This window comes from Notolabrus celidotus, chromosome 10, assembly GCF_009762535.1.
Source record: "Notolabrus celidotus isolate fNotCel1 chromosome 10, fNotCel1.pri, whole genome shotgun sequence".
In the NCBI taxonomy this organism is placed as follows: Eukaryota; Metazoa; Chordata; class Actinopteri; order Labriformes; family Labridae; genus Notolabrus; species Notolabrus celidotus.
Window position 1 is genome coordinate 140,244 of NC_048281.1, and position 22,379 is coordinate 162,622.

Below are 22,379 nucleotides of genomic sequence, written 5' to 3' on the forward strand. Positions count from 1 at the left end.
TAAATAAGCTGCGTGTGACTGGAAATATAAGTGAGTCAATTCTCAGCCGTGTCTCTCAGGCCTATTTGCTATGAGGTGGCAGCATGAATAACATGATTACATCTTGGTGGAGTCTAGGTAAATAAAGTGGAGTTTATTTATAGCATGCATCTTGGTATTCACTCGTTGCTGCAGTCGTTTACTTTTCTCTTTTTCATCTTTCTGTCACATCTCGTATAAAACCCTTGAAAGACTGATATGTGTGCGTAGCAGTGGACGTTTATTGACTTGCACATATGAGGTCGTTTTCAAATTGAAGACAGAGGGACACTCACAAACTGACTGTTTACAGTGTGTTACATTTTCATTCACAGCTCAGATTTTGTCTCTACCTGTTTGATATGGAAGTAAATTCAAATTCCGACAGTTTTGTGTGTCATGCAGACAAATCTGTCGTGACCATCAAACAAAAAGACACACAGGCACACAGTACAGCACTGATTCAAGTATGGCATTAAAGCAAAATAAAGTAGAACATCTCTTTAGAGATGATATCTGAACTTTTGTGCAGCTATGCATTGACACAGATTTTGCAGTAGTCCTAATATGCAATACTAAATGTGTCAATTATATTAATAGCCTCACAGCCCACTTTGCCTTTACTTTCAGGTGCCTGCAGTGCAAAAAGGAAAGTGACAAAACACGAGGTAAAACAAAGCGTTGCGGTGTGTGGGATGCCATGAAAGGTGAAAGTGTCAAAAAAGTAAAGCGACCTTTCAGAAACAGAACCAACAAAGTTCTGGATAAATGTGAGGAATCCTATTGACTGTGAAGATACACATGTTTACAGTAAACTCTATAAATTATACAAGTTAAAATCACTCAAATATCAGGACACTCAAACACAGAGAAAAGAATCAACTAGGTGCAATGCCATTTGCTCAAGGGTCATGTGATGCACTGAGGGAAGATGGGTGGACACTAGAGAGTGCCCATTCCAGTGACTTCAGACGTCAGCCTAAAACAAGGTGGGGGAGGAGGAGGAGGAGGAGGAGGAGCGGGGGAGGGAGGGGTAGACAGAGAAAATAAAACAGCTGTGAAAGAAGAACTTTCCCATTGAAGTGAAAGTTATGCTGCAATGGTTGGCTTTGTGCTCCATTACCGTCTTTTTTAAACTCCATATTTGAAAGTTTCCTTCAGACTGTACACCATACATCTAAACATATGGTAACATAGCCATGCACCTCTAATCTCCTTATAAAGCCATGCAGTGGTCAGAAAAGAATGGTGATTCAATGTAAAACTGAAGCATGTCCCTATAGAGTCAGAGTCATCACATGACTCTTCATTCAAAAAGCATTGCTTGAGTGGCAGCATGTGTTCATTTTTCTTTTCTTTTTAAGTCATTTTACATTTTTTAAGAGTTTTATTCTTTCCAGACAACGAAACAATAGGACTTGTTGGCAAATGTCTAATATAGTCATAACAATAACATAAGTATTCTCAGAACGAGGCATGCTAATTAAATACTCAACAGAATAGTTTGACATTAATGAAAATGTGCTTTGATTTGCTGCAGAAAGTAAGACAAGATAAATACCTCAGACTTAGCTTAGCTTAGCTTAGCATCAAACTGGAAGCAAGCTGATACAAAGTCTTTCTTCTGAATGAATGAAGCTTCCTCTGCCTACCTGCACTTCTCAAATACTTTTTCCCTTGGCTTAGCCTAACATACTTAGACTAAACAAGGCGAATTTCTGTCAGAAATGCAGTTTACAGTTTGTGTTTGATGCATCATTGATGTGGGAAGTAAATGTGTATTTAAATATGACAGATTCTACATAAAACGTAAAATCTGTACCCTGGGGTCTGGATTTTCAGCATGGGAAGTGTTCTAATTTTGGTTTGTAATACATTTTTAGTGCAAGTAAAATTGACCAATCATGTTTCAGCTGGCTTTGATATCTGAAAAACAGTTTGTGTGGAGAGCAAAAGCAGGCAGAATGCACCCTGTTGTAATGACATCTGTCCTCCCATCGGCAGTAATCTGACAACAGTTTATTCATTTTGATCAACAGATATCATCATGCAAGTTCAGCTAACAAACCGTTCTGGGTGAAAACCATCAACTTGAGTGTAAAAAATGCCACTATATTAAAGGTGACATATCACGCTTTTTTCATCAATATATATTGGTCTAAGAGGTCCCCAAAACATGTCTTTAAAGTTTATGCTAAAAAAAACACTTGAAATCAGATTTTGGTCTGCCTGAAAAACCCTCTTCTTCAGTCCTCCTCAGAACACTCTGTTTTCTCTCTGACCACGCCCCCTCAGGAAGTGGATGTGCCTTGGCTGTCCAGCATGTTGATCTAATGTTTACATGTTGGCTGAATATACACGGCTGCTCACAGACCTGCGTTACTTCAACCCTCTGAATCTGATCCAGAATCTGATCCTGAAGGAGAGGCGCCTGCAGCAGGACCTTTCTGAAGGATTGGTCACAGATTTAGTGTTTCTTGTTGTTTTATTTATCAGTATGTCGACGTGTGTCTTGTTACACAGCTACGAACATGTAGCTATGTGGCTATGCTAACTAGCACTAGCACTTATCCATGATAAGTAAAAATCATCCACTAGATCTTCAAATCTGCAGGCCTGGGGAGTAAAACCGACCTCTACCAGAAAGGCAGCAGGACCTTCCTGAAGGATTGGTCACAGATTTAGTGTTACTTGTTGTTTTATTTGTCAGTATGTCGACATGTGTCTTTGTACACAGCTACAGCTACAGCTACGAACATGTAGCTATGTGGCTATGCTAATTAGCGCTAGCACTTATCCATGACAAATAAAAATCATCCACTAGATCTTCAAATCTGCAGACGTGGGGAGTAAAACCGACCTCTGCCAGAAAGGCAGCAGGACCTTTCCTGAAGGATTGGTCACAGATTCTGTGTTTCTTGTTTTATTTTTCAGTATGTAGACGTGTGTCTTGGTACACAGCTACGACATGTAGCTATGTAGCTATGCTAACTAGCGCTAGCACTTATCCATAATAAATAAAAATCATCCACTAGATCTTCAAATCTGCAGACGTGGGGAGTAAAACCGACCTTTGTGTTTATTAAGACAGCCTACAACTAGCATGCCTCCCTCCTAAGCTCCTTGTTAGCACACATGTGTGCAGGTAATGAAAAACGGAGGAGGGATTCAGTATTATTTTATACAGTCTATGGTTTGAACAAGCTCCGAGCTCTGACTCCTTGACAGTACCGGATATTGTTGTTACGTAACAAAAACACTGAAGTCTGAAACGGCTGGTTTCAGCACACATTTACAGAAAGGTGTAGAAATCAAAACAGGGGCAGAATGGAGTTTTTTCATTCTCGGGGGGGTTTGTAGACATGCCAGGGAAACATATTTCAGGTAGAGAACCATTAAAAAGTCAATTTTGCATGATATGTCACCTTTAACATTTAAGACTCAGAGCTGCTGGTATGCTGATTTTTAACACAAGACCAACCAAGGTAAGCTACTACAAAGCTAAGCTTCATATTGAACTGGCAAAGACTGCTGTACTGATCTCCATATCTCACTCAAAGCACACCACAAATAATGTCAAACTGTTCCTTTAAGGATACACTGGCTACACGCATATCAAATTAAACCCCAGTGTTGTTAATCTGACTTTTACTGAAGGTGTCCGACAGGCTAACGCTGAGGGGGTTTTTACAAAACAAAAGGAGCATGGGGAAAGTTTCATTGGATAACATATAGAGGGTAATTTCTGAAGTATTGGTTTGGATGTTAGCTTTCAGCAAATAGAACCAGATTTGGGGTGACTTCAGGATGTAGTCATGGATGAGGGGTCATTCCACATGGCAGCCACGTCCCTGAACCTGCCATTGGAATTGTGGGAAAGCAATAGCCATTAGTTTCTCAGAGGATTGCTGCCTGAAATGTTCTAAAGGTGTCATAGATATAAGGTCCTGTTTGTGGAGCATTTTGGTTCTGCTGCTCCACACAGATAACATTTAACTTTGAGGTTAAGGTATACGTGGACATCAGTGAGGTCCAGTTTCCTCACAGTTTTAGATGATAGTTATTCTCTCTGAGTAAAACAAATCCAGAAGGTATGGGGGAGACAGACAGTGAATATTAAAAATAATACATATGGAAAACATATCCCTCAGTAGATTCATGTTATGTATGGTATTTTACTATCCAGCCCTTCATTATTTAGTCCTGAACTCAGTTACTTCTGCAATTATTGCCACTTAATTAATAACATTAATACCTCAGATCTCCTGCAATACTAGACATGACCTTTGTGCAGTTGTATACAATTATCATGAATAAATTGGCCATGAACTTTCCAAACTGAATCAGGTCTTGTCATTAAAAAAGTTTTAAATGGATAATTTAATTAACTTATCTGCAGGTTCTACTCACAAAGCCACAGCATGGCTCAGGAGTTGGCATTGCTCCCATGAGGCACTTACTTGCAAAGAGTGCACTGGCTCAAACATAATGCATTTTAATGTCTACACTTGGATGGAAATAAGTAGCAAAAGTAGAAAGGAACAAGAATAACATGAATTGCCACATTATTCATGGACAGATCTGCCTCTTGTCAAAGCCTGACAGACATTGTGAAATTTTTGGCAACTCATCAAAGTATTAGTGTCAGGACTGTCAAAACCAAAGTAGAGAGATATTTTTATTCATTTCAAACAGAACAATCGCTGTTGAAGTTGTCTTCGATCTTCACTATGTATGGTCGTTCAAGAGTCTGCTTTTATTCTTCAGATTGTGCAAGATCCCTGCTGTAAGAGTTAAAAGGTTACCTGGCATTGATGAGATATTGTGCCAAGCTGATGTTAGCAGGGGTCCCCGTGATGGTGATCTGGCGCTCTGATGAGCCCTCCATAGCGTTCGCAATTTTGATCTGCGCCCCAGACATCTGTCGAATCTCATTTATTTTGGTTCCCTGGCGTCCAATAATGCAGCCTATTAGCTGCAAAAAAAGAGAAGTCTTTGAACCTGAAGGCAGGTACTTTCTGTGTAGACTTAATATATCTAATACCTACAATAAGACATTTGATGATACAAAGGCAGTTTAATGGCTTATGAAATGGCCTTGTTTTAATTTAAATCCCATCCTGCAGGAAATTAAGTTTGATTGATGATAGCCTTGGTCAATAGATCAGCTGAGATGTGGGTTTTCTGCTGTGCAAAGAGTAAGAAATGAAATTTGCAGGATCATTTGCGTTAATGGTGTCAATCATCTGTTCTCAGAGCATTAAATATGTTTAAAGGAACAGGATTATTTCAGTGTAGGCTCCTTTTTGCAAACGTTTCTGTTATCAGTTAATTAAACAACATCCATGCACAAAACTTCAATAATTGGATCGCTGTTCTCTTTGACTTAAGTGTGGAAAATCAAAATATTACACCATGATGGAAATTACAATCTTTCAGGACGCTTGAAATCCTCTCAAAATGAGTAAAAATGTACATGATACAATATAAAGACACATCATGAAAACATGCTGTACATCCCTCAGTCAGCTGCCTTAAGAAGGCTTTACTTACATCATTAGGAATGGTGAGCTCATGGGTGCTGGCTGGTGGACTGGCATCCAAACCTGAATTAGGATTCAGCAATGAAAAAAAGACAGATTTGACTTTAAGAGGTTACTATGTCAGAGTTGAAACCTTTACAGAGCATATTTAGGGAGAGACTCAGGCTTAATGCTGCTCTAATATTTAAGAGCTACTTTAAATATAGAGCTTTAGCCAGCAAGGATTTGGCTTAGCTATACATTTAGACTGGTTGCAGCGGGAAACAGCTAGCCTGGTTAGCCAAAGATGCTGTTTAAAATTTCAACCATAAATATTTTTGTCATGAATTTCTAAACTGAGAGATGAAGGCAATAAACATTTGACGCCTTGTTGTAAACTTTAACTACCAACACCTTAAAACATATGAGTTTGTTTCAAAGATTAAGACTAGGCTAGCATGGCGAGTGGTGTTCCCACTGTTCATAGTCTTCTGATTCTGCAGGCTAAGCTAACTGTCGTCTTGAGGGTGGGGGTATTATTCATCTATATTCATACTCTTCCTTTTATTACTCAAACTTATGTATATGCTTATTAGCTCACTTTCCCTGTTGTCTGTAGTCACCGTCTCTCATTATCAAATCACATGATCATGATTTTCATTGAATGTGAGCAGAGATGACTGAAAACAATTAGATGAGAGAATGAGGCCAGGTTATTGAAGCAGCATAGTTGATATGTTAAGCTCAGGTGACTAGTTTAGAAGGTTATCACTTTGTGCTATTTCAGACTGCTTTTACATCCAAAAAATCAACAGACCTAACAAAAGACCCCAAAAAATGTGTCTCTGGCTGCTGACAGCCTGTAATAGGAACAGATTAAGACAATTAAATCCCATCAACCACAGAAGGAAAACAAATCATGGCTCTCCATTAAATTGATACGGTGTGAAGGTGTCTCTTCATCATTTTCTATTACTGACAACAGATTAGAAAAGCCGAAAAGCTGCCATATGGTGGCATATATTACCATTTCAACACAAAAATCTGAGCCATTGAGAGTGGAAAGCGGAAACGGGTACTAAGATGTGAGGCTTCAGCAGGGTAATGATTAAACTGCTGGATCCAGACACCTATTCATTTCAAACCATGGTCCAAAGGTTGAGTCTCAGCTGAGCAAGGCCCGATCCTGATCTTTGATTTGTTCAAAGATAATCTTACCTGGTGACTTAGATTGTTTTGTAAATCAAAGTTTGTCAATCTGAGTCTTTGAGTTTGACCATTAGGATCCCATATTGTTTGCCTCACCTTGATATCCAATGCTTTAGCTTGTCGTAGGTATTTCTTTTAATGTTTCAGCTTACTCCCTCATATTTTTTCTCCCTTAGGTGGTGATGGTTTTCAGAGTATGACACATTGTGCCCTGACTCTCTAAAGGCTGATTTATACTTCTGCGTCTCCCCTACGCAGCAGGGGCTGACGCGGACATGAGCCCTACATACTTGTGCGTCGGTGTGTCTGTGTTGCGCAGCAATTCTCCGCCGAAACACTAGAGGGCAGTGCGGTCTCTCTGATAGCCGGTCGACTGCTTCCTGCCCCGCTACGATCTCTGTTTACTTTTCCACAGAGATTCAGAGCGTGTTCTGTTAATCTACAGCTGATACATGTTGCTGTTTATCATACAGACATGATTACATGAAGAATAGAGAAGAGGAGATGAAATACACGGCCGATGTGCGGCTGATGTCCGGGATCCCGGAAGTGTTGTAAATGTGGGAAAGACAAAGCCGCCGAGCGGACCAATCACAGGGCTTGCGGTCCGCGTCGGCTCTACGGGGAGGTGCACGTCAGCTACGTGCGTAGGCCTCGGCGTAGGTACGGGAGCTATGCGGACCCCCGGCGTAGGGTACGCCGTTGATTCAACGCAGAAGTATAAATCAGCCTTAAGCGTATCCAAATGTTTCATTCAGTCTGAATGAAATGATTGAATGACCACCTGCCAATCTACCTCCCTAGGGATGGCAAAGTGAGGAAGCTGGATAGAGTAAGCAACAACTAAGCACATCAATGCACTCCTTTATCATTTCAAGTAATGCTTCTTGGACTCATCTTCCAGCCACAGTCCCAGTGTTCACATTCCTGTGTTTTGATAAGAGTCACTTTGGGGGGCTGCCTGAAAAGAAGAGCTTGGAAACCTTCACAATCTAGCTTACTATCACTGGTTTCTCCAAAGTCACCTACCCTAGTTTGAAAACCTTACATGTATAATGGATAAAGCCATATTGCTTCACATTAAACTGGTGAAAGAAAACATTCAAACACTGCTTTTCTCATTAGATCTCCAGCTGATGCTTTGCAATTTGTCTGGGGTATGACACACGGATATCGCAGGGGCCATTTGAATCAGCTCAGTTCTGATGTGTGGGCATTTAGTTGGTCGTAATACTACGATGTGGCCAGTCTATTTCACTGGCAGCTTTTATCTTAATGGAAGGCTTAACAACCTGGAAATATGTAAGAGGGAGGATGTATCCTGCTGCCAAGTGATAATGCAATTTTGAATTTATAATTTCAACGTGAAGCCCGGTGTCACTTTCTGTTGCCTTTCACTGGTATAAAGTCAGACGGAGCCAAGAGGAAAAAAGATACATGAGAAATCAAAAGGAGAGAAACCACAGGGACCGAGTCATGCTGTGCCAAAGAGAGATAAGGTGGAAGGTAGGGATAGAGAAAGAAAGTTTCTCTGGGTGCAGTAAGAAGGAGTTTATCTAAAGGGACTCGTGGGTACGTACCAGGGAAAGCAGGGGTGGTCTGTCCGAGAGGGGTAAAAGGGGTTTGCTGCATAGCCAACTGGTGGAGCTTGGTCAACTGCTGAAGGGTTAGGAGGGAAAGTAGAACTAAGAGGTTACTGTTACACAGGACACACCGAGAAATGAAGCCAAACAAAACTAGAGTGAAGAGACAGTGAGGAGAGGAAGGTCATGACACAGGGAGGTGGAGGACGAAAAGTAAGAAAGAGATACAGAGAGAGGGCGACTGCCTGTCATGAAGTTGCGAATGGATAGGTAGTTTGATTATTGTCTAACATATAGGTACATCCCAAGTCTCCCAAGATTTCCTTGCTTCTTGCTCCTTGCATGAAACAGTTGTAGTTGCAGTCCTGCCCTCCTTCAGGCCAACCCATCACTCCTATCTCTGCCCTGAGGAGTGAGGATACACGAGAGAAGGTCTGAAGGAAGTCTTTTACTGGCCTCTTATTGATTGGATGCTGTAGCTCATCCAAGTGTCATATTGGTCAGAGCAACAAACACTAAATAGGGACCTTGAAAGGAACTATAAACAGAAAGTAGACCCCTTTACATCACCTGTTCAGGGCTGTTACTCCTCTGTTAACGCCTCTGTTAGTCGTTCTACCGCTGAACTGATATTAGAGGAAGTAACAGATGAAACAGCATCCAACAACGGAGCTGTTTGTGTGTCTGTGTGGTCATTCAGACCTGGTGTTAACATGCATCCTGAGAGATTGGATCACAGGCGGACAGCTGTGAGCACAAGTGTCCACACTTTGCATAATCATGTGTCTCCAAATGTGTCTCCAGTGATCACTTGATCAGAACTCACCTTCCCACTCTGTATAAGGGATGGGCATCGCCACGACTCTCTAATGTTTTCTTCTTCTTTTGCTATTCAATGCAGTTAGGATTCTTCTTCTTCTGTTTGCTAATGCGTTTAGCAAACAGCTTTAAGACGCTCTATAGCCACCGTCTGGTGGGAATACTGTATTACATCCATAGACTGAATATAAAATGGACGTCATCTCGCTCGGCTTGAAGTGAGGCTGCCACAAAAACTGCTCCCCCTGGTGGCTGGCTGCAGTATAGGTCAAAAACTCTGTCTCCCCCATTCATTTTAATGGGGCTACAGTCAAACTTTAAAAATAAATACACGTTGTACGAATGTTTCTTACATCCGTATGCTGTGGTGATATGTAGTTATTATTTGACTGTTTTGTGTTCAGGGACTCTTTTTTCTGAAAAGTTTCTTCTTCATTAGTTATTAGAGGTTAAAAAACTGGGTTTTAAATCCAGGTTTACTTTGATTGACAGCTGCTGTAGAGAGAAACTCTGTAGGACCTCGGGACAGTACGCTGTAGGGCGGAGCTTGTTACCATGGAAACACACAAATTCCCTACTGCACAGACTCTGGCTGCACAAAAATTTACAAGATTGCAACATTCTGGAACGGGATATTTTGGCTTCAAAACCGTACAATGGGAAAAGGCTGAGCAACACTGACCATTATACATACAGTCTATGGTTACAACCAGGCACCGGTAGAAACATGAAAACTTGTACTTTTAAATAGAGAAAATATTCAAAGTAACTCTTTGATTTTTACAAAGTGAACAAATATTCAGATATTCAAATATTCGAAAATAATTGCCCATCCCTACTCTGTATGCAAATAAAAACAGAGCCCATTCACCTTCATCAGAAAATCTCAAATTAGAAACAAAATTGTGATGCAGAGAGAGCGGTACGTGTATGTGGAGCAGGAGGGACAGAAGATCATAACGGAGTGATGACATGATATAAAACTTTGTTGTATCATATGAGGCCGATGTTCCTCTGTAGCTCTGTTGACTGGATAGACTGGAGTTTGTGTTTGTAGTACAAAAAGACAAAAATGACGTACGCATGAAGTGATTAACACAGTTCCACATCAAACACTGTCTGTATCCACGCTGCGATTAATTATTACAATGTTCACTTGGCCAAGGTGTTTTTTTATTGTGTCAATCAAATCTGCTGTAAAAACAGGAATTTTCTCATATTGGGGATCAATAAAAGTATATCTTATCTCTTATCTTAATGTACGTGGAAGCTTAGATTGTGTATTAAACCAGGCTGGATACAGAAATACTGGACAGTTGTGACTTGCCTCCTCTTTAAATAATCTGATACTCAATATTTTATTATAAACACTGATTACCTAGCCCTGACATCACTGACTCCCGCTGTCTCATCCCCCTCTTTGTCAGGACAGGATACATCAACTACATCTTCCTTCTTGTGTTTAAAATGACGTGAGAAGTTCATTTAAAGTTAGATTAAGTGGTCTAATTATGAACCAGGACACAGTAGTGTGCACACTCTCCGACCAGTGAGGAGAGCTGCATCTCAAACCGCCTCCATATGTGACCTGAGTGATGACATCTCAGTCAGTCTGTCCTTAGGTTGCATTATGAAGTGTTAACATCTCTGAGCTGTCCACTTGTGATCCAATCATCCAAGACAGGTATTAAAATGACAAATGTAAACAGCCTCTGTGTGTGTGTGTGTGTGTGTGTGTGTGTGTGTATCTGTTTGTGTGTGTGTGTGTGTGTGTGTTTGTATGAGAGGCTCACACTGTCTGTTCACACACTGTGACTCTCATGATTCTGCAGCATAATTAATGGTATAAAAAAAAATCACACATTGGGACACAAATTTCTCACCATTGTGGAGTTGACTGTAAAAACACAAGGTTAAGTGAAATCTTTGTTGAGGCGATCTCTGAATGTATAAGGGCCAATGGTTACCAAAATGTTGCTGTTTATCTACTTGTAATAAAAACAAGCTGGATATTCATGATATTAGGTATGAAATGAACTAAAAGAGGGTTTCAATTCAGATTCTTTCTATTTAACCCTCCTGTTATGTTCATTTATCTGGAACAGCAATAATGTTCATGGGTCACTTTGACCCGGGGCATATTCAATTATCCAACAGTGTCAGGACCCCAAAAAAATCCCAATACATATTTTTCCAATTTAATTTTTAACTCCATTACTAACCATTTAAATCAAGATTTGGTCCATTGGTGTTCTATAACTCTCACAGATCATGGTTCAATGAGGATAACTCACTCCTTTTCATTTAAATCAATGTTAAAACTTTTTTTATTGTACTTTGGAAAGCCCTAAATATATAAACAATAGTTTTACATGACAAAGATTTTCTTTATTTTCTTTTAAATTTTTTATTTTTTATGAATTGATGTTGATTAAAATTAACATGACTCCTCTTCTGTCACATGCTGCCCAGATTTTTATGCTGCATTTAGCTGGTTTGGAAGGCATATATTGCCTAAAATAGACTTTAAAAGGGGTCAGTTTGACCCGCAACATAACAGGAGGGTTAATTTGTTAAGTAAAACCATCTGACTGAAAGCCTGTCCTTTCAAACATACAGTATATTCTTGATACCTCTCTTTATACCTCTTATTCATATTGTAAAAAACGCTATGTATTTATAAACTGTATGTTTTAATTTGTGCTCATTTTCGTGTGACTGTTTTTGTGACATGTGCTGCTGACCTCTTGGCCAGGTCACCCTCGTGAAAGAGATCCTGATCTCAATGGGTTTTACCTGGTTAAATAAAGGTTAAATAAATTTAAAATAAAAAAATGTATGAATCACCCCTCGAAAGGGACGATGACTGAAGAAAAAGATGCAAGTGAGGAACAGTGGAAACATGGAAAAAATGTAAGAGCCTTGGGATGTACCCCATGTCCTTGTAATCCTAATATTCTCCAAATTTGACTTTACAAACCTGAGAGACAAATAACTCCACATTTACCAGATGCAAATCTACTTTGCCCCATCAATTATCATATGTCCCCTAGTTATCACCTATGACTCAGAAGAGAAGAACCTTTAGTTTACATGCCTGTCAGAGGACTCGTTCTCCACCTGACATGGTCACATTATGTCCGTCCCCTGCTGTGTATCATTTCCATCAGGAACGGAGAAAGACGGACGCTCACAAGCCTTCTTCCCTTTTTAAGAGGAGTTTTAATGAGGGTGGAAGAAAGTGTCAAGCCTGTACTTGAGTGATTGTACCGTCAACCAGCACCTCCAGTGGCATCAATCACGGCCTAACTTTGAATTAGTGGATCCCGCGAGGTAGCTCACACGACAAGGACAGATGAAGGAAGATTATTAATGGAGACTATATGGTCCATTGAAATTAAAGAGGTGTCTACAACAAAAACTGACATTACTGTCTTTTCCTTTATCATTATCACCAGCAGTGTTTTCTGATCAGACAGATCCAGTACCAGTTTTGAGGCTCTCCTTCACCTTTATCCCACAAGGACAGAGACTTTGTACGTTTTGATTGATGACTCGCCTCTAAATAAGTTCAGAGAGCTAGCATGTCCATGTAATCAAAGGTGTGCTACTGTTTTAAATTAGATATAATTATGATGCAGGTCTTCACTAAATGAAGAAACAGAGTCAGAACTCACATCTGGATGGGGTATGGCATATTGTCCCTGAATTGTGTACGCCTGGGGAGAAACAAAGCACAGGAGAGATGATATTATAGCACATCATTACAATCAAAAGAGAGAAAAATCAAGTGCTGATGCAAAAGTTCTGAGCATTTTGAACATTAAGTTGCCTCACCATCAGCTGTCAAATGCAAAACTAAATGAGTGCTTTCTCAGCTTTGCTTCAACTGTTTCAGTTATACTTCATGGTACAAACAAATAATAGCCAGAATATTTGTACAATGTAATGGTTTCTGAGGAAACGTTCAGAAACTACAGATCTAAAAGTTACAATGAAGTAGTACTAACATATTGGAACCCTTCTCAGTCTTCTTCTGCACATTTTAATCTCAATGGTGTTTTTAATGCAGGATGAAGCCACAGTAATCCTCAGGTGTTTGTGCAGTTCTATGTACCCATGTGTACGTTTGCTCAGTCTCCAAAATGATGCACACACTTTTTTTCCCTGAAGACTTTGATTGAGTCTTACATTGAATTAAATGTCCACTGGTTCAAATCTCCAGACAGAAGCAAATCCTCTTAATTGGATTCATTGTAAGTGACAGTCAGCTGTGCTATAATATATCTGTCTCATTATCTGAATGTTTAAATGCTTTTAACAGCTTCCAGGCCAGATCTGCAACATGATAGTATTTGTTACACTACTTTGCCTTCATTGCATACACTAATGTTACTATGGTCAAAACAAATAATAAGATGCAATTTGGATTTGCATAATGATTGTGTTTATTGTTTTTAGATCACCCAGTGCTTTAATAATGAACTATGCTGTTTGCTTTCTTTTAACCATGTTTTCCCTTGTCTTTGTCTGTAAAGCACTTTGGTCTGGTCATGTGGTTTTGATTGTCCCCTAGAAAAATAAAAATGAATTATTTTGACATGACTGTATCACTATAAGCCCAACCTCCCAAAGACTTTCTGTGGCAGTATAAGGGCCTATATCCACTAACTGTGTCTTTGACACTGAAAATAGCTTTTTTTCTCTACTAACCAATGCAGTTGGTTGTTTTTAGCATCCCTAAGCAACAAAACGCCTCAACATCAGCTAATCTATACTGCATTGCTCAGCGCTCTCAGTTAAGAACATAGACTGTATAAATAATAGACGTAGTATCCATGACCCATCTGTTTCTGAAGCACCGTTTTAAAGTCAAGCTAGTGTGAGGTAAAAAGGCGGGCTTTGAGCCTCCTCGCCAACAGCTACAGTGTTCCCGCCTGTCAATCAAGTCAGCTGTGCCTCTCATAATGGAAAACTTGTAATCTTAATACCTTTGAAACTGCTGCGTTAAGTAAAATTCAGTTCATTACAGTGTGTGTCGATAGAGAAATTAGCTACGTAGACCCAAGCCGTTTTTTGTACCAGGCTGTAAACATGTTGATTGCTGCTGTAAAGACTGTTTGTTTTTGAATTGGTGTGTATGTGGTTTCCGGTACTTCCGGTGCCAGCCTCAAGCGGATCCTTGAAGAACTGCAGTTTTTAACACTTTCGCTTTGCCTTCTATTCTCGCGGCCGGAGGTTGACGCTTGGTTAAAAATGGTTTAACTTTTGGAACACCGCCACACTTATAAATGTAACTTTACAATGCTGATGAGAAGCCCTCAGAAAATTTAGATGGTAGGTGTTGCCAGTGCCCAAAAAAAGCTGTAAATGTACACAGACCCTGATTATGCCACAAATAACCCCAAAAAGTTCTCCTCAGTTGTAAAAATCAAAACAAAAAGCTTCATTTTTCTAATGAGGACAGCAAATGAAAATGAAACCCCCCTCAGAAAGTAACAGTCAGTAGCTGATACTGCATTAAAAAGCCTCATTTTGGCTACAGGCATGAACAAGGATGAAGGAACTAGCTCAGCTCTTACCTGGCCACCGGAAAAAATGACAGGGGTGGAGGCGGGCTTTGGGCGATACGGGATGGTGGCACCTTTTGGTGGAGACTAAGTAAAAGGGAAAGAGAGGAAAGAGAAGAGGCAGTCAGCATGTTCTTACTTTACTATATTTCAAAAAGGAAAAATGTTACAGAAGTTGTTCAATGTGTTGGCCTTTCTTCTTGTTAAGGGTTAGATAAGACAATCAGTTTTATGCTCACATCTGTACAAATATGTTAGCTTAGCACCGAATTACACCAAATGTAGCTGTCAAGAAAATGTGTCATATCTAGTTTCTTTAAACCATACAAGAAAAGAAATATAAGAAAGGATCAGGTTGAGGTTTCTTAAACAAGGGTTCTGTGGTGGAATACTTTTTAGTAATAAAAGGTGTATTTCAACCTGAGGGGCATTTTGACCAGAGGAACTTTACCTCTGAACTACGTGCGTTTCGACTGGTGGACCCATGGGTCTAAATATAGTTCAGGGGTAGATAATCTACCCCCTAAAAAACTCCTGCTAGGGGGGTAGTACTTTTCAAAGGTCCCTGGGCTTTTGGGGGGCAGGGCCTGCAATGCTGAACGTGTCATATTGGTAGATTAACCTCAGTGTTTTTATTCCATCCCCCCGTCCACAATAACATCACACACATCTGTGATTCACTTGATTTCTCTTTCTTTCATTAGTTTTTATTTGTTCTATCTTTTTTGTATGTGTGTGTACTTTTCAAAAGAAGAAGCTGTGATTCTCTTGATTTAGCAGCTTGTAACAGTAGTCTTCTCTCAGCCCACCGAGAATGTGTCTCACCCGGTGTTACGGTCTTAAAAGTGACCCTGTAAACTGGAGACCTTCGGCTGAACGTGTCAGTGTTTGTGGAGTTTACACAGCTGTTAAAACACAGAGGGAGTTTTAAGATTCAATATCCTCATCAGATATTTAATGATGGTCTAAAGACGTTTATGAGGGATGCATCCGGCTGAAAGTCTCCAGTTAACAGGGTTGCGGTTTAAACCAAAACACCGGCGATATCTGCCACAGCTTTTTGAGTTCAAAAGGATTTTAAAGCCGTGTTGAAACGTCTTTGCTACTTGCGCTTATCTCCTCTCACGTGTTGATTCAGTGAATCCATCTGTGATGAAATATAGCACCATCTAAAACAGCACCAGCTGAGTCTCTTCATGCTAACAGGCTAACTGTTGTGATACCTGCCAGTCCGTCTTCTTCCGTGGTGTCATCTATGATGAATGGCATTCTTCTTTGTTTTACTGCCCTCTACTGGTCTGGTAGTATAGTGCAGAAGACGGACCAGCAGGTTTTTGATCATTAGACGATCATTAAATATCTGATGAGGATATTTTGAAATCTTAATAAATGTTAATAAGTGTGTGATGTTATTGTGGACGGCAGGCGGAATAAAAGCACTGCATAGTGTGGTCTAGACCTCCTATGTTTGTAAAAGCGTCTTGAGATAACGTTTGTTGTGATTTGGCGCTATACAAATAAAGATTGATTGATTGATTGATTGATTGATTGAGTTAATCTACCAATGCAACGCGTTCAGCATTACAGGCCCTGCCCCCTGAAAGTCCTGGGACCTTTGAAAAGTACTACCCCCCTTGCAGGGGCTTTTTAGGGGGGAGATTATCTACCGCTGAACTAAATTTAGACCCTGGGTCCACCGGTCATAAGGCACGTAGCTCAGGAGTAAAGTAACTGCAGTTGAAAAACGCCTTTAATGTGTATCAGTGAGCTTTGAGGTGCTAGTAGAGAGATTTTGTGACAATGGATGGAGCTGGACTTGCAGTTTTTCTCAATTCAGTGTTTATGCAAAGCTAAGCTAACCTGCTGCGTGTTTAATTTTCACATATGAGGAGCAGAGAGGAGAATGGGGTTGATCTTTTCATCTCACTCCTAAAAATAAAGCAGATACACAGTCTTTCCCAACCTTTGGACAACTGTATATACTGAGGTAAACTTGTGTCTTCTGATCTAGAGTAGGAAAAGCATTCCACATGTTTTCATGATTGAATTTCTTAAGATGCTTACATCAGACCACAGCAGAGTAACAGTAGGAGAATCCCTCTGAGGTAATATTGGCCACGGTTACATGATGTTTTTTAATTTGGAATTAATTATTCAGAATTAAATAATTCTGAATTAAAGTATTCTCCTTCGTGTTTACATGGAAATAGTAATTCCGAATTGAGGTTTACATGGAAAACACGTTTAATCGTCTTTATTCAATTCCGCTTAAGGTCTGGGGGTTGAGAAGGGTTCTGATTGGACAGGGGCGGGCGTGACGTATTTACATTTACCAGAAGAAAACAGACTCCAGTTCCTGCTTCTTTCATTTTCGGTTACAACATGGAAGACCACACCATAAGTGCAATTTTCGCTTTGATTTTGATTTTAGTTTTGAATAAGCAGCTGGACACAAACATACTGCTTCACTTTCGTGACCGTACTTTGGTGAATCAAAGCTGGTTAGTGCAACGGCTGCTCTACCTCAGCCTGAAATATGTGCCCGCCAGCACGGAATATGTGCGTCATCGTGACAGGACAAGGGAATGAGCATGCCCAGAACGACCGGAATTAATTTAAAGCGGAATGAACGTATACATGATAGAGGTATTATTCAATTCGAATTTAAAATCAGAACAAACCAGCCACTTACTTCGGATTTAAGTTTAAGTCGGAATGATCATTTTCATTCGGAATTAGGTGTTTACACGGTTATTTTTCATCTTTTTAAAGAGGATTTAATTCTAATTCTGAATGAAAGAGGAATTAAAAGTCTCATGTAAACGTAGCCATTGTATCTTGGTGTTTTCACTCTGATAGATGTTTTTAATTGCTGGCATCTTTAGAGCAAAACTGGACATGTTCATGAAAACAGGAAGGAGCCCTGAAGCTCAGAGGTATTAGTTGTCTCTATTCATAGAGATAACAAAAACCCAAAGACCCATGGCACTTGTTAACGCTGAGGATCACAGATTAAATTCACCACCATGTCTCTAGTTTTCCATGCAAATTCCTCAGACAGCGGAAGGTTGTTCAATGAGAAGGCAGGGGAGTTACAGTTTGCAAACCTACTATAACGACATAGAATTATTGATTCATGCTGCGGCACAGCAAAAGGGCTGTTGAGAGGGCTTATTTAGATTTCCTCTGTAGCTGTTGCACTGAAAATGGAGGAGTATGCACTCAGGTTTTTGCTTTAACTAGGGATGTAAGGATATATCACAAGACGGTAAAAAATCCATACAAATAAGGGTGGATTAAAATCGATTCAACAAAATTTGTATCTGATATTATTTTTAAACAGTAGAAGGTGCTATCTGCATTATACTTCGCTTCTTCAACATCATGAAGTCTCTTGCGCTGCTCTCTCGTCACTCGCTGAGTGGAGGTGTTTTAAGTTCAAAGCATGTTTCAGAATCAGCTGACTGAAGGTGTTGCTCTCAGCCAGGGGTGCATCTCGCTCTGCTAGAAGTGAAGCTTCCAGCAAAGCGTCTGCCCCTGGTGGCTGGCTGCAATATAGGTCAAAAACTCTGTCTCCCCCATTCATTTTAATGGGGCTGCAGTCACACTGTAAAAAATAAATACACGTTGTACGAATGTTTCTCACATCCGTATGCTGTGGTGATATGTAGTTAGTATGTGACTGTTTTGTGTTCAAGGCCTCTTTTTTCTGAAAAGTTTCTTTTTCGTTAGTTATTAGAGGTTAAAAAACGGGTTTTTACTTCCGGGTTTCCTTTGATTCACAGCCGCCGTAGAACGAAACTTCAAAGGACACACAGCGTCTTGTGACGCTACGCTGTAGGGCGGAGCTTGTTACCATGCCGACACAGAAATTACCGTGGCAACCACAGAAATTCTGTGGCTTCGCAGGCTCTGGCTGCACAATGGCTGTGCCCTGGAGCCTTTTTTTTTGGCTTCAGAACCGTACAACGGGAAGAGGCGCTGTCCATTTTTATTTAAAGTCTATGCTCACAGCGGAGACGCTCAGCTGGAGGCTGCGGCTGAGTGACAGGTCTCCATGGCAGTGGCGGAGCCAGGGGGTGGCCAGGGGTGGCCCTGGCCACCTCGGAAAACTGATTGGCCACCCTGGAATACTTAAACATGATTTGCTATTTGCCATGTCAGAGGCATTACTTCTATTCAAATCAGCTATTGCGTTTCAGCAAGCCGCAGAGACAGTAGTTTCTGTGGATTTGAATATTGTTTTTGTTGATGCTTTGACTTTGTACAATCATCTTCATTTTGAGTCCTCAAAGAGTTCAGTTCAGCAGATTGAAATATTGACACTGTCGAGTTACATTTTTAATAGTAGTGTCAGAAATTTACAAAAATGTAACATTTGTTAAAGAAGTTCAAGTAGATGTGATTATTGGAAGTAGCCCTCCTAGGTTTGGGGTAGGCCCCTTCAACAGTCAGTGCCCCAGTTTGGCCACCCAAGTCAAAACTGTGTGGCTCCACCACTGCTCCACGAGCGCTTATTTTCTCCACCGTCGGACTGATTCTGACCTGGTTCCACTCCCGGCTGACACCTGACCACGTTCACATGCTTATTTTTCTCAATAAGAAGGAGAAAACTGGACACTGAGAGTCTGAAATCTGATTCTGTTCAGTTGTCCTGCTGCAGTAAATCCACATGTTGTAGTCTGAGTCTTCACTCTATGACCATGCGTCCACAGAGATTATTTATAAGCCTGCTCCTCACGTTGATATTCAGCATGTTAACATGTTGAACACCTCAATATGATCCTTAGCTGTTTAATACAGTCAGTAATATACACTGTGTCATGAAGGAACATTTGATTTAGGGGAAAAAAACACATTTGGCATTATTTCTGACATGAAAACCGTTCATGTTTTTTTTAATGATTAAATGATAATTGATCGTTAACATTTCCAAAGATCGATCACAGAAAATACTTGAAATTTACATCCCTAATTTAAAGAGATGTACCTTATTTGTTTTAATGTTTAATACTTTCATTTGGGAATCGTTCACTTTCCATTTAATAATAATAATAATAATAATAATAATAATAATAATAATAATAATAATAAGGGGTATTTATAAAGTGCCTCTCAAGAAACCCAAAGTCGCTTCACAGGGTCAGGTACGGGGTCTGGGAGGTAGGTGGGGATAACACTATCAAACAGGGAAAGGCCTTGTGGAAAAGGTCCGTTTTGACTGCTTTCTTAAAAGTATCCAGGGTTGGGGCGCTGTGGATGTCGGGAGGGAGAGAGTTCCACAGAGTAGGGGCTGCCACACTGAATGCTCTGTCACCAAAGTCCGCAGCCAGGTATTGGGGGGCGAGGGCATGCAGGGATTTGTAGGTGAGGAGGAGGAGTTTATAGGTGATGCAGTACTTTACAGGGAGCCAGTGGAGGTGAATGATAGTGAGGGTTATGTGCTGCCAGGGCTTAGTATGCATGAGAACCATGCCAGATGAATTCTGCACATATTGGAGCCTGTCCAGGGCATTGCTGGGTACCCCGAACAGGACTACATTGCAGTAATCCAGTCGGGAGGTAATGAAAGCATGGATGAGGGTCTGGGCAACTGAATCTGAGAGACATAGACGCAGGCGGGAGATGTTCTTCAGGTGGTAGAAAGCAGACTTGGTGACAGCTTTGATGTGAGACCGAAAGGAGAGGGTGGAGTTAAGAATGACACCCAGGTTGCGGACTTGAGGGGATGGGGAGATGGAACAACCATCCACATGGAGGAGGAGATCTCCAACCTTCCAGAGCAGTGGCTTGGAGGCCACAACCATGAGCTCCGTCTTTTTGCTGTTAATTTTTAAAGGTTAGTTGTCGTCCAGGTTTTTATGGCATGGAGGCAGTTGACCAGAGACTGAGGGGGAAGGTGGGTGGATGGTGAGGTTCTGAGACACAGCTGAGTATCATCAGCCTAACAGTGGAAATTGAGACCGAATTGCCGAATGATCTGACTGAGTGGGAGCATTTAGGTGAGCTGAAGGTGATGGTGCGCCTAGGGTGCTGCCCGGGCAGGGGGATGGGGACAGTGAAGAGGATCGCATGGTGGTCTGATACTGCCAGGTCTAGGCATTGCAGGTGGGAGGGGGGATGCCGGTAGGTTTTATTTGAGTTACAACACACCTTAAAAATGAAAAAGGATTACTTTGTTTACAAATAAATATAAGAGAACATAACATATATTGCAACTGTCCATATCTGAGAATTGAAATAAAATAATAGTTATTTAAATTTTGAGTTCAATCTTGAAAATCGTTAGGGAATCGTGATTGAATCGTATCGCGAACCAAAAATTGGGAGTCAAAACGAATCGTGGGTTGAGTGTATCCTTACATCTCTAGCTTTAACACAATGTGAAGAAGCAGCACAGGGTTTCCCAGGGATATTTATAAAATGCTAGCTCTGAACAGCAATGAGATAACTCTATTTATTATTGTTTAAGTATATCAATAATCCCTGAGTCCAAGTCTGTATTAAAATAGAACGTCCACAGCAAGACACAAATCTCTTTCCATTAGCAGGCAGATTGCTTGTCAAGATGACATTTACAGACAACAATAATCAGGTGGAAAGTGTTTCTTGTATCTCTCCTTGTGACATTTCCTGAAAAATAAGAACTATTCAAAAATCTGTTTCTGAGAAAATGTTTTCCCCAACACAGTCAGCGAATATAATAATTCAAGGAGACAAGGTGCAAGAGTGTCTAGACAGAACTTCAACACAGCACTATTCAAAACTGGGTATGAGCATTTTTAGTGAACTCCCTCAGCGACCGAACCCTCCAGGGAGGTCTGAGGGGATTCCTGAAGAATAAAAAACCTTCTTTATCTTTCTTGACAGACCTTCATGCTTTATCTCGTCTTTTTCTTACACCTGACTACAGCAAAGTGAACATGCCATAACAAGCTGCCTTTTACAAATATGATCTTCAACAGAAGTATAGCCAAGCTTAGACTGGCACAATTCAGGCAAATGCCAGATGGGCTAGCCCACCTAGTTGGCTGCAGGGGCACCACAGGCTATGTGGGGGATACAAGTAGTGAAGAAAAAGCCTTCTGGCTGCTGCCCACTTGATGCTGGAACAGTCTATCTGATTAGAGGTTACACAATCCAGGAATCATCAATAGACTTTCAGGTTGTTAGACTGGTGCAGTGGTGCAGACTGTTATTACTTTCCTCTGACCCTCTGAATCAATCTGTCAATGTAACGCCAGAAATCAAGACACAAAGAGCAAAGGTGAATGAATATGCAAATTAAATAGACAATAAAGGTGAGGAGAGGTGGAAAGCAGAATGAAAGGTCAGAGAGGAAGAAGGGAAGAATTTCAAGGCCAACAATCATACAATAATATGTTTACTATTTAAAATGATCACTGTTACTGTGGATGATGTCAGAAACATGCAAAATTCAGCCAGAGATTGAGTTCAGCTATTGATGAAAAATGCCAGGCCAGAGACTGGAGAGAACATTTCTGGAAAAATATTATCAGGTACTTTAAGACTCCATACCAAGAACAATATAGGGACACAAGACAGATGTGTTGGAGACAATGTGGCTCAACGGAGGCAAATCATTTTCATTTATTCTGGGACTGTCCGAAACTGAGTTTATATTGGAATGACATCCA

At 40.6% G+C, this 22,379-nt stretch overlaps 1 protein-coding gene across 1 annotated transcript in view; it reads right to left on the minus strand.

Annotated features, from left to right (window-relative positions):
• Positions 1-3,820: 3,820 nt before the first annotated feature.
• Positions 3,821-22,379, minus strand: part of LOC117819789 (poly(rC)-binding protein 3-like) — a 45,052-nt gene continuing 26,493 nt past the window's right edge. The window contains exons 8-13 of the mRNA XM_034693253.1: positions 14,734-14,808; positions 12,829-12,870; positions 8,330-8,408; positions 5,572-5,624; positions 4,824-4,993; positions 3,821-3,875 (exon numbers count right to left, since the gene is read on the minus strand). Of these exons, the coding sequence (XP_034549144.1) occupies positions 3,821-3,875; positions 4,824-4,993; positions 5,572-5,624; positions 8,330-8,408; positions 12,829-12,870; positions 14,734-14,808 (474 nt within the window). The remainder of the gene's footprint in view (positions 3,876-4,823; positions 4,994-5,571; positions 5,625-8,329; positions 8,409-12,828; positions 12,871-14,733; positions 14,809-22,379) is intronic.